The following is a 12,919-nucleotide window of genomic DNA, read 5'->3' on the forward strand; positions in this document are numbered from 1 at the left end:
GGAACAAGGTTCTAAGCAATTTAAATCTAAAAAGGAAAAATCAGGACTTAGTTCTGAATTTAACACACATGCTTATGTGTGCAGAGGATGACAGTTTTATATAAAAAAAAAAAATAGAAAAAAAGAAAAAGGCTTCCCCAAGGGTCCAAAGTCATTATTTTTGCTTGAACTATTTAATACCAAGCATAAGTACTAGAGAGACCTGGAGACCCAGGCCCGGCGTGCCACGTGCAGTCAGCCTGCGCAGCATTCAGGCCATGCTGCTGAAGGTCTCCAGGATGCCATCGCTCCCTCCCGTGTACCCGGGCTTCAGATAAGCTGCCCTTCCCACCTGCAGGTGAAGCAACATCCACCACTGCCCTAAATCAATGTGCAATCATGTAGCTTTTGCAGAAAATGGGTCAAGCTGCATGTGGTTAGGTTCTGCCTTCTGGTGTGCTCCAAAACTTGGCCCTGGCTGCCCACGCGCAGCTCTCGGCCTTAGGTGGGGAGAGTCATCCATCCCCCTAAAGCCATTGGCATCTGGTGCAGAAAGCAGATCTCCAGGACAAGAGATCCTGGGGTCTGGCAGGATAAATCCACCTTTCCCTGTGGTGTGAAGGAATTGCATACCTGCCCTTGCTTTGCCACGGGAGAGAGGAGCAAAGCTGCAGTTGGTTTAATCAGGTTTGTTCTGCCGTCCTGTGGGATGAGTGTGGAGGACTTGTGCTTATAGTGAGCACCTGTGCAGCCTTTGGAGAGACCTGGGCAGGGTGGCTTTCCAGGAATCTGTCCTTCCAAAATGTCCCACCTTGAGTTGTCTGGTCTGTTAGCGAGGTTCCCCTTGCCAAGGGTCACACACATCTGCCTGCAGCTACCTCAGTCCACCTCCAAATCCCAGAACAGAGCACAATGTGCAAGACAGCAAGGTGACAGCAGCTGAGATTTGCTTTTAGCAAAAATGAACTCAAGGGGCTTCAGTGTTCCTCCCCACCCGCCAACAGCCAAACATCTCCCAACTTTAGCAGAGCTAAAGGAAAATAGCTGCTGAAGTGCTCTTCAGCTTTGCACAAGAGCACTGAGGAACAGGGGGGGCATGGGTTTAGGTGGCAGCAAGCACTTTCCTTCATCCTTCGCCCCAGACCAAAGGCAGGCTGAAGCATTTGATGGGTCAGGAAACTGGTCCTGCAAGAAGGTACCTCTCCCTGGTGCCTTGTCCAGAGAGGCAGAAGCGCCAGCTACTTGGTTGAATGTTTTGCTGCCTCTTGCCAATAAGCTTTGCCTGTCTTGGGAAGGAGAGCGTGGACACAGATGTGTGTAGTAGTCACATCTGGAATGCCTTAAAGTCCCTCTGCCTGCTTACTTCTGCTTGTCAGGGCACACAGGAAAGCTCGAATGGGCAGCTGCCAACTGCTGCCCCTTTGACAACATGCTGTGAATTAATTCCTCAGCACCTCCCTGCCACTTCCCCTGGGACCCTCCAGCTACAAAGACGATGCCAAGAGGCCAACCAGATGCAGTAGACACCTCTGAGGACCGGGGAACTGCATGGTGATGCAGGCCTGAGCAGGGACTCAGTGGGGACAAGCTGTTCGTGGCATTTGCGTCCAGATTAGTGAGTCCTTCCTTGGCAGCGCCGCTACGTAGCCTGGCCCACAGTGGCTTTAAAGGTGGCAGAATGGACAGTGGGATGAATTGAAAACTGGCTGACAGATAGAGCTCAGAAGGGTGCGAGGTTTGTAACAAGTGGTGATCCCCAGGGGTCAGTACTGTGTCCAGTCCTGTTCAACATATTCATCAATGACCTGGATGAAGGGATAGAGTGTACTATCAGCAAACTTGCTGATGACACAAAACTGGGAGGAGTGGCTGACACGCTGGAAGGCTGTGCTGTCATTCAGCGTGACCTGGGCAGGCTGGAGAGCCTGGAGAGAAGCAACAAGGCCAAGTGTAGGGTACTGCATCTGGGGAGGAATAACCCCATGCATCAGTACAGGTTGGGGGCTGACCTGCTGGAGAGCAGCTCTGTGGAAAGGGACGTGGGAGTCCTGGTGGACAACAGGATGACAATGAGCCAGCAATGTGCCCTGGTGGCCAAGAAGGTCAATGGCATCCTGGGGTGCATCAATAAGAGTGTGTCCAATAGGTCGAGGGAGGTCATCCTCCCCCTCTACTCTGCCCTGGTGAGGCCACATCAGGAGTATTGTGTCCAGTTCTGGGCTCCCTGGTTCAAGAAGGACAAGGATCTGCTGGAGAGGGTCCAGTAAAGGGCTATGAAGATGATTAGGGGGTTGGGGCATCTTTCTTATGAGGAAAGGCTGAAGGACTTGGGTCTTTTTTAGACTGGAGAAGACTGAGGGGGGATCTTGTCAATACTTATAAATACTTAAAGGGAGGCTGCCAGGGGGATGGGAACAGTCTTTTTTCAGTGGTGTCCGGTGATAGGACAAGAGGTAATGTGCACAAACTCGAATATAGGAAGTTCCATCTCAACATGAGGAGGAACATCTTTACTTTGATGGTGGCAGAGCACTGGCACAGGCTGCCCAGAAAGGTGGTGGAATCTCCGACTCTGGAGACATTCAAAACCCGCCTGGACGCCGACCTGTGCAACTGCTGTAGGTGACCCTGCTCTGTCAGGGGGGTTGGAGTAGATGATCTCCAGAGGTCACTTCCAACCCCTATCATTCTCTGATTCTGTGTGAGAAGGGGCAGATGTTTAGAATTTTCTCTCGTGTCTGTTGTAGCTGCCGCAGGAAGATTTTACTGGGACATGCAAGGTTAGAGCTTGCCCTTTTCTAATGCTGGAGATCCAAACTCTGGTCTTGAGCACAAGCGAAGAGGCGTGTTATGTAAATAGGTTCTGTTGAAGTCCAGTGCAGTCAGTCTTCAATTTCATCAGGGTTCTAAGCCTTTCCTTCCATTTATGGTTTGTGCCGCCCAGAATCCAGCGTGCCAGGTCCACTCTGTGAAAACCAGTGGGGGGGGCTGCGCCATGCATTGCACGGGTACAGTGAGGTGGTCCCTGCCCCAAAAAGCTGAAAATCTATACAGACATTGTAGGTAGAGTGGGGATAAGATAGGTCCCGGGCAGCTGGAAGGACATGCCCACAGGCGTCAGCACCGGAACTAGATGCATCATCCAGACCCCCAGTCGTCTGTCCCACTGCCAGTCTGTCACTCACCCTGAGAGCGATGCCCAAGGTGTCTTGGGTGTCTGTTGTGTGTTTTATTCAACTCTATTTCAACAGACCTTTCAATGGGGCTGTTTTAGATCTCAGGTGCGAGTGCCCATGGTTCCCACCTGCGTCAGGGCAGCAGCTCAGCTGCTAGCAGCAGGGGGAACTAAACCGGAGCCTGACTGCTCGGAAGTCCAAAGCTCAGGGAACAGTGAGCATGCAAAGTCTGTGTCTGCCAGGAATAACGCGTGCTGCGAGCTGGGGGGGGCTGGTTTGAGGCTGGTCTACGGCGGCTTTTCAGTAGTAGTCAGGACTGCAGAGCAGACGTGATTTGCACCTCCTCGCAGCGACATCCCTGTGAATTACTTGCACCCGTGTAAGTTTTCTATACCTGGGACTCTCTCCTCCAGATTCTCCTTAGTCCGGGGAGCTTCCAGGGGAGAAAGACCTTGTCATAGAATCATAGAATCATAGGGTTGGAAGGGACCTCTGGAGATAATCTAGTCCAAACCCCCCTGCCAGAGCAGGGCCACCTTAGAGCAGGTTGCACAGGAACGCATCCAGGACCTTTTCTAAGGATGCTTGCCTTTTGTAAGCAGCAGTGCCATCTCCTCTGCTAGGGTTGTCCCCAAATGCAGGTAGTAGTATGTAATGCAGTGTGGCAGGTCACGGTCCTGCCCTGCCACTCAGTCCGCGTCCTGCAAGCTGCCGCAGGTGCTGCAACAAGCCCTGCGAAGGGAGAGCAGCAGCATCGCTGGACTGAACGGCTTCAGTTCTGCCAGCAAGCCCTGTGCTGGTCGCCAGGCTCTCACACGGCACGTCGCATCCCCGTCAGCTCGCTTGCCATGCCGAGCGCTGGTTGTTAGCTGCTGGAGGAGCCTGTCTGACTGCAGGGAGCTAAACTCAGGATGCTCGGACAGAGCCTGTGCTCAGTTCTGTGTGGCGGGAGGTCGCGTTGAGGCTGCAGTCAGTGGTGAAAGCCAGGTCATCCCAATTTCCTGTGCTGCTGCTGCTGTAGACGGGAGGCTGCCCCGCAGCAGAGCCATCTTTCTGTCATTTTTCCCATCAACTGTCTGTCACATCTGCCAATCTAATGATGACCGGCTTAGGTTGACCCCGATTCTGAGGCTTATTAACACCCTCTTGCTGTCAGGTTCAGTGACAGATGGCACATCAGCCCTTGTTTTATTTCATGTATTGTTCATGTCAGCCACCCATTACCTTGCCCCAGTTCACAGTTTACCAGTTTCAGCTCACCTTGGCAGAACAGACTTGTCTCTGCAGCATCTCTGCGAGCTGGGGAAGGATCAGGACAAGGGGTTTCCTTCATGCCAGCAGCTCTGGGGCTTTTGCAGGATGGCTGAGGCAGTCCCGCGGTGTGCTGCCCTGAAAGGGATGGTCCAACCCCACCGTGAACCGGTTCAGTTATCCCAGCTGAAACCTGCACTTGTCATGGCCGGGTTGGTTTTCTGCCTGTTTGGTGACCTGAACGGGCTCATCGGGGGCTGCAGAAGAGCCAGGGAAGCAGAGCAGAGCAGATCTGCCTGGCAGCCATCCGCGACAGTGCAGTGGGACGGAGAGCTCAGGCCAGTCCATCTGCGGACTCCTCTCCCAGGAGCTGCTGGGTTTGGTGACATGTTCTGGCTCTGGATTTCAGCCTCCTGCAGAGCTCCTGCCGGCCCAGCTGCCTTGTGCCGGGGACTGGTGTTGGACAAGGGGCATGAAGGGCCTTGGGGGTCCCCCTTCTCGCAGCTTGTGCCCGCTGTTGGGCGAGCACAGCCCTGCCTGGAGGGGAAGGGGGGTGCCCTTGCTGCCCCTGCGCCTGTGCTGCTCCCCCTGAGAGATCCCAGCCCAAGGGCAGGGTCCTGCGGGTTGTCCTCCTTCACTCTCTCACGCTGTTCGTCTCGTCTGCTGGTTGCAGGGTGCCAAGAAGCTCTGTCCCCAGTGTAACACCATCACGTCTCCCGGAGACCTTCGGCGCATCTACTTATGAAGGACCCAGCGGGAGGGTGGGACCCAGCTACTCGGCTCAGCTCATCACACCAAGGGGGAGAAGAACGACAGCAGCAACAAAAAAAAAAAAAAAAAAAAGACGTTTTAAAATGTAAAGAGAAAAAAAAAAAAAAAAAACAAACCAGAGACTCCAGACATGGACTCGAGGATACAGGAGCAGCAGGGAGTCTCGGCTCCCAGGCATGTTGAGACCTCCTTCAGCATCTGCAGCGGGCAAAACCAAACCCTTTGTTGTGAAGCCCCCTTTTTTAAAAACCAGTATTCCCCATCCACCTGTTCCCTGGAGCTGGCTTTGCATCGCGGATGGCTCGTGAGCCCTCCTTTGGACTGTGTTGTTGACCACTCTGCCCCCAGGAGACTGGGGAAGGGACCCTTGACAGAAAGATGTTAAATAACCTGTAACTTGTGTTCTTTGTTCAGGTTTTTTTGTTTTGTTTTTATTTGTTTTGGTTTGGTTTTTTGGTTTGGTTCTGTTTTGGTTTTTTTGTGGTGTTCTAGTGATAAAAAAAGGTTTAAAGAAAAAAAAAACACACCCAAGCAGAAATGAAGCACATGTAATATAGATTATATATGTTTACAATGTTGTGTATAAATGGGATAGACTCAAACATTACATACTAATAAGTTTCCCTTTCTTTTTTTTGGGTTGTATTTTTTTTAAAGAAGAAAAAAAAAATGAGCAGAGAACATTAAACCCATATTTTTCTTGGTTCAGCAAAGTTTTGGCATTAAAGTCATTAGTTTAAAAAAAGTATATATATACATATATATAATATAAATGGTTTAATGTTCTGTGGTGTATATTTCCTCATTCAGATATGAAGTTAACAGCTTTTAGTAATGGCTGTAGCATTGCCCATAACTTACAGAACTTATGGGGAGTAGAGGAGGTGGATTTTTGTCATTAGTTGTAGCTAATGGGGCTATTTATAATAGAATCGTTATCCCCGGAAAGACACGGCTTTTAACTCCTCGCCGGGGGACTGGGCAGGGCGGGGGGATCTGGCTCAGCCCCCCCTTTGCCTTTCCCAGCTGAGGAAGGGGCAAAGGGGGTGCGGAGCTGGAGGGAGGCAGCCTGCCAGAGCGCTGCCCTCTCCCCCTGCCGGGACTGCCTGCCCGAGGGTCCCGCTGACCCCCTCCTGCCTCCTCAGAGGCCGTAGCCCCTTCCCCTGCCCCCCTGCATCGCTTTGCTTCCCTCCCCCGTGGGCAGCGTTTGCTGGCCGAGGATGCCTGAGCTGCTCCCGGTGCCCGCTGCCGAGGCAGGACGGCGGGGAAGCAGCGGGCACCGGGAGGGATGGCAGGGGACGGGGTGGCCCTGCTGGTGGCTTTGACCGGAGAGGCTCGGCGGGTTCCCTTGGCTGCAGCGGGCTCTGGTGCTGCCCGGCAGAGATGCACGAGCCCCTCAGAGCCAGTCCTGCCCCACACCGGCTTTGCTTCCCCCGGCTCCCACTCTCCTGGAGCCCGCGTTTTGCAAAAGAGGTTTTGGCACTAGGGCGGAGAGCCGAGCCAGCCCTGCCTTGTCCCCACGGCCACCCCCGGGGCTTCCCCGTGGGCTGCGGCGAGCAGAGATGCTTCCAGCCAGAGCTGGAGGTTCCCCGCAGCCCCTCTGGCTTCTTCCACACAGTCCCTCATGCTTGTCCCTGTCTCCTGTATCCTCAGCCTTAACCAAAGCTGCCATCTGGCCTGGGATTTTTTTTGTTGTTTTTTTCTTTTATTTTCAGGATCCAAGAAACAGATACTGATCCGTTTCCCAAGGCGAACGCACACCCCGTGTACTGACTTTTCCCAGCCCCACGCTGCGCAGCCCTGCCCCGGCTCCCCGGAGCTCACGGGGTGCCAGCTCCCCAAAGCCAGAAGACAGGGAGATGAAGGGTCTCATCTCCCCCTGCTCCCACAGGGTCATTCCAAGCAGTTCCCACCTGGCACCACAATGTGCCTGCGGCATTTTAAGACAGTCTGGAAACAGCAGTTGGATGAGGGGTTTGGAACTGGGACCCCAACACCGCTGGGCTGCCGGGGCCTTTCTGGAGAGGGAAGGGAAAGCAGGATGCCTCGGGGGTGATGGTCCCATCACTACTTCTCTGTCCTGAGCTCAATGCTGTTTTGTAGAGGGCAGCTGCTGTCCTCTGCATCTCCCGTGCGATTTCAGAGGGATCGCATTGCACACAGCCCCCCCCCCCCCCCCCCAAAAAAAAAGCCAAACCAAATGGAAGCAGCTGTATTTTATAAGCATCTTGGCAAAAGGCAACAATTCCTAACTGAGAGTTTCCCGGGTCTCCAAGCTCACAGCAGCGTGGTGGCCTCTGAGACCAGAGAGCTGCCCCCTCCCCTGCTCGTGGGCACATCCCTGCAGAGCTCTTGGGGACCAGAGGAAGCCGAGGTACCCCAGAAGGGTCCTGACCCCCGGGGAGGCTGCGGGCAGGGAAGGGGCCGCAGCGGTGGGCTGTCACCGCTGGGTAACCCTTTGGCCAGCAGCACTGGGGCAGGGGAAGGGCAGCCACATGCACTTGGGTCTGGGTTCGTAAAGGGAGGGGGGAGGAATTAGGGGAGGCACAGCTGGGCTGCAAGTGCCACCCAGCCGGGGCTGCGCTGCCCGGGTGCCGGCACCGGGGTCTCGGAGATGGATTGGGGGATGGTGCAGTTGGGGGGGGGGGGGAGGGGTGGGAGTGGGTTGAGAGGCAGCTGGGAGGGGGGAGAGGGCAGGACACCCCCACCCCAGCCCTTCCTTGGCAATAGGCTCCAGGAGGGAGCCAGGCTTTCTGGTGGGGGGTTGTGGGCCAGCCGTGTGCTCAGTGTACGTATGTGTAAAACCATATGTAACTAGTCATTGAGTTCTTTGTTTTGGGGGTTATGTTTTGGTTTGTTGTTTTTTTTTTTTTTCCTTGTAAAGCCATCCCCTGTTTTCAAGGGGGGGGCCGCAGGGGGAAGGCTGGGGAGAGAGGCATCCCGGTTTGTAACACGCATCTGCCGCTTCCCCTCTTCTGTAATGAGTTTAAATGATTTAAAAAAAAAAAAAAATAATTGAAATATCGGAGTTACCTATCTTTGCCCAAAGAATCCCAGTTGCACAAAGCGATATTCCGGTGTGTCGATGATTGTGTGTCGGTGTATATTATACAAAGAGGTACTTGTCACTCCCGTTTGTAAACTACATTTGACATTAATTAAACAAGTATAAATCTTCTCGGGTGCTTCCCACCTTTCTGTGTTTCCCTTCGCAGGCGAGAGGCAGCGGAGGAGACACACACCCCCCATATGTCACAGCCCCTGGATGTGGGTAATGTCCCAAAGAGGAGCACTGGTCCTATTTTAAGGTGCAAGGACAGATGCAGGGGGATGCTGGGGTGGGACATCCCGCCCCACTATCCCCCTGCAATGATGCATCTCTGCCCCACCATGGATGGTGTCCCCCAACTTGTCCCCCCCGGCAGAGCCAGGAGGGAAGGGCGAAGGGCACACCTCAGGGGACACACACACACACCCATAATGAAGTCTCGTCGGCTGCATTAGTTGGGGGCAGGAGGCGCCCAGCCCCAACAGATCTATACGTCCTGCATTAGGGGCCACCAGTGCAGTATAGGGTTACCCCGACAGCAGGGACGGGGAGGCTGCTGTGGTGGAAGCGGGGGTGGAGGTTGGGTCCTCCCCCCCCGGTGTGAGGCTGGCGCCGACATTTTTGGTTTACAAACATTTTTCAGACGAGTCAATGAGGTCCGTAACCCCTCCCCATGGCCACGTCCTCTGGGGATGGGGTGCTGAGGGGGTCCCCAGGCTGGTGGGGGGTGGTGGGCAGCAGGGTCCTCTTTCCATCTCCAGTAGCAAGGATGGGGAAAGGAGTGGATTTGGCTGCTTATTTTTGGCTGGCAGGGAGCAGCAGGGCATCTCAGCGACTCTTGAGCCCTCCAGCCCAGAGGAGGCCTGAGGCCAGGGTGAGGGGCAGGAAACCTCCCTCCCTCCCCCACCGCCCGCCCCGCAGCCGGCTGCTAATATTTTATTTAAAATATCTTTAGGAAGCGGAGGGCCGTGATGTATCGGATGTATTGAGAAAATGCTAATGTGTAATAGCGTGTGTCAGGGGCCTCGTTCATCACCCCGTGCCGCCTTCTGGGGGATCCATATCTAATTAACAGTAATGAATGAGGGAGCCCACCTAATGACAGCCCGCCAGTTTGTTATGGAAATGAGGCAATCCCATTAGGCAAAACACTTAATTAAACAAACTGCTCTGAGAGGAGGCCGGAGCAGGATGGGCACAGGCCCTTTGGGGAACCGGGGGTGGGGGGGTGGGGGCGGTGGTACCCGCCCCCCCCCACATGCCAGGTGGGGGGCACAGAGGCTGCTGCAGCCCCATAGAGCCAAGTGCCCATGGTCAACCTCAGCAGCTGTGGGCTGGGGAGCTGCGAGGGACCCCCGGGGGGGGATCCAGGCTGGGGAGGGGGCAGCGGGGCCGTTCGCATCCCCCTCTCGTCTCTCCGGCACGTCGATGGGCGCAGAGGCCAAACACAGATTTCCAATCAAACGTGTGTACTTGGCTCCTGCTCTATTGACACTGAAGCAAGAAGGGCTCAAGGTTAATTCCTTATCAATACCCTATTGTCAGCTCATTCATCACCCGCGGAGGGCAGGGGCTGCCCAAGCTCTCCCTGCCCCAGCCCCCATGGGTTTGGGAGGGTGACTGAAGGATGCCGTGCACCCCTCTGCCCACCCCAGCCCTGCCCGGGCAGCCCATCTCCGGCCAGTGGTGCTGGGGACAGACGTGCAGCCCTGTAAGGATGCGGAGATGAGGGGATGGGGGCTCAAGTTCAAAGGGAAGGGGATGGGGGGATGCCGGACAGGCAGAGCCAGCAGCTGCCTGGTGAGCCCCTGCCTCCCTTGCCCATTACCAGGGCTAGATGCAGCAGCTCTGCATAGGGGGTGCGAAGGGGGTGCATTGAGGGGGGTGTCCTGATAGTGGCTGTGGTCCCCAGTTGTGCTGTTCTGTTTTCTAACTGCCCCCCAAGCCCTCAGCCCCGTGTTCCGGGGGGTCCTGACAGCCTTTCCAGAGGGCAGCTCTGAGCTCAGCTCCCTCCCCAGGGCTGGGGGGGCTACAGGGAACCCCAGGGAGCTCCACAGTCCCAATTTGTGGGGTTTCCAGAAGTTGGACCATAGTCTGTCTAACCACAATATTGCACCGATTTGTCTAAAAATTAGATAGCCCTCTCTGGGTGATGGAGAGGGAAGCGGTGCAACCTGGATGGCCAACGTGGGAAGGGCAGTAAAGCCATTCCTGCCGTTAGACTTTTCGTTTTAACATTCAGTTAAAGCTGAGAAATAGGATCTAGTACGACTTCCAGGGACTTGGCAGCTGCAGGGTTAGATGTAGTTCCGTATTTACCCATAACCTCTGCTTCTCGGCATCAGAGTTTGTTCTTGTTGGTCCTTTTCCTTGCCTCGAGAGGGGACTTTCTGCGGGAGATGCTCTCAAGCATGCAGAAGCGCCGGGCTGAGCTGTGCTGTAGGAGTCTTCTCCAGCATCTGCTGTGCTTGTCTTCTGAACTAGACACCTCTCCACGCAGGAAAGAGGGGGCCTGCTGCCACCTCGTGGAGCCGTGCTCCCTCCCGGGCCGGAGCAGCCCATGCTGCTGCCACCAGGGAGGTTGGCACAGCCACCCTGGGCCAGTGACCTCCTCCATCACCTCCACCGGGCGACAGACACCAGCCTAACACCTCCCCATCTCTCTTTATAAGCAGCAGAACATGGGGTTGGGTTGCTTGTTTCCATTTCCAGCTGTCCACACTTGCTTTTCCACCAGTGGCAGAGCTTCACACGCACAAAGATGGTGCCTCAGCCCATACGCAATTTGCTGGACCAATACATAAAAGGCAACGGCAGACTTTTAAAACACCTTTATTAGGTGTGGACACAGGTCAGCCTTTGCTCAGGAGCTTGCATTGAATTACTGACACAGCAAGATGCTCACCCACAGCTCCAAAACATGACCCCTGGCTGGGCTGCATCATGCCCCCAGTCTGCCCAGGTCTCCCAGCACCATGGAGGAGCCCTGGGGGCATGGGCTCCCTGACACCGCCTGGCAGCAGCAGCCGAGCACCCTCCAGCTCAGGCATACCACCACCCTCACCACCGGCTAAACAGCTTTTTTTCTCCTTTAAAACCTTCCCCCCAACGTCACCGCTGCCCGGGGAGCGAAGGCAGCACAGGGCAGCGAGCCAGCAGCCAGCTCCCTCGCAGGAATCACCCTGCTTTTGCTGGTGAGCAAAGGTTAATTTTGGACCAAGCGGGGAAATGCGCAATGGCAGCAGCAGACATCCTGGGCATCCTCCTCTGCCACCACCACTGGTAGTTTGCCCATGCTGCTCCACCGGCTGCGCTCGAGGACTGGACTGCAGCAAATCCAGCTCCGGGCTCCCCCAGCAGAGATCACCAGTGCCACATCCCACTCCCCACCCAGGAGACAAGCCCAGGGATGCTGCGCTTTTCCTCCCATGGAGTGGATCTGCAACACCCCTCCTGTAGCTCGTCTCAGAGATTTACTTGGATTTGCCATGATAACCCAACCTTTGGCTCCCAGTGTTCAGGCTGAAGGTCTCAACGAACACAGGCTGCACCAAACTGTGACAGTTTAGCAACGATTAAGAGTTTGGGGCTGGGTTTTTTTGGGGTTTGGGTTTTTTGTTTTGTTTTGTTTTTTAAATGCAGCAGTGCTTGTATCAGTTCTTGGCAGCGTGCCTTTGGGCTCCAAGTTATTAACCTTCTGTTTCAAACAGCAAGCAACAGAAATAAAGAGGGCAGAAAGGGGGGGCAAGCATACATGCTGTATAGGAAAGAAGAGTGCAATGTATCACACAATACATTTAACACACTGCTCATAATCATAATTAAAGCTTGCTGGGATATAGAAAACAAAACTCAAGATTGGTCCTGATGACTTCCTCTGTAAATCACTGGCTTGCTCAACATCCCCCCTGCTCTTCGAGAGGTGTGTACACGAATGAGCCCCGAATTTCAAATCAGTTTTGCAGCAGTGGAAACGCCTATGAGCTGTCTCCCGCTTGCGTAGCACAGGGCACCTCCAACTGCGGAGCTCCAGCAGGCAGCACTCGCTCCCTGCCTGCTGCCCTGGAAAGTGGGGAGAAGATGGAGCAGAGCTGGGCTGGGCGAGCAACAATCCCGTGGTGGGGAGGTGAAGGTGGGATGGAAGGTGCAGCTAACGTGCATGGGGCTCTTCACCGTCCAGTCGCAAAAGGATGGAGGGCTTAGCTCCAGCTCCTGCAAGCCACACTCCAGAACAGCCCAAGTCCTTAAACAGAAGTTCCACACCCATGAATAAACCATATTGGCAATAAACAGGAACAGCAGATACCCAGCCCAGAACAACCGTATTAATTCAGAGGCGTATATTACGGAGTGTTTAACTGTTCTGTAAATACTGAACCCATAGAAACCAGCACGAGGGCAAGTGCTAGTTAAATAACCTTTATCACCTCCGCTCCCCAAGAGTTTTCACAGTGCCACAAACAGGCTGGACGCTCAGAAGACAGAGCCCAGCTCTCCAGGAGGGCAGGCAAACAGATCACAGCTCAGGAGTTACGGCACTGGCAGCGCAAACCGGCAGCCTGCTTTAAAAAGCTGGGAGATCTCTGATGGGCTTTCTAGGGTAGGGGACTGTCTGGATTTTACAGGTCCAAACCCTAGGAACAACAGTCTCTTCATGAAAAGCAGCAGGCTGATGGCTATCTTACCGCACGAC

The 12,919-nt window shown here is 54.6% G+C and overlaps 2 protein-coding genes across 4 annotated transcripts in view; both read left to right on the forward strand.

Moving 5' to 3' along the window:
• RNF220 (ring finger protein 220) overlaps positions 1–5,292 on the forward strand; it is a 225,571-nt gene extending 220,279 nt beyond the window's left edge. For both annotated transcript variants that reach the window (XM_082483171.1, XM_082483170.1), the window contains one exon: positions 5,080–5,292. In XM_082483171.1, coding sequence (XP_082339297.1) covers positions 5,080–5,151 — 72 coding nt within the window. In that variant the 3' untranslated portion in view covers positions 5,152–5,292. The remainder of the gene's footprint in view (positions 1–5,079) is intronic.
• Positions 1–12,919, forward strand: part of RPS8 (ribosomal protein S8) — a 530,873-nt gene that overhangs the window by 474,593 nt on the left and 43,361 nt on the right. The gene's annotated exons all lie outside the window — the stretch shown is intronic.

Source organism: Vanellus vanellus (assembly GCF_965231255.1).
Source record: "Vanellus vanellus genome assembly, chromosome: 5".
NCBI lineage: Eukaryota > Metazoa > Chordata > Aves > Charadriiformes > Charadriidae > Vanellus > Vanellus vanellus.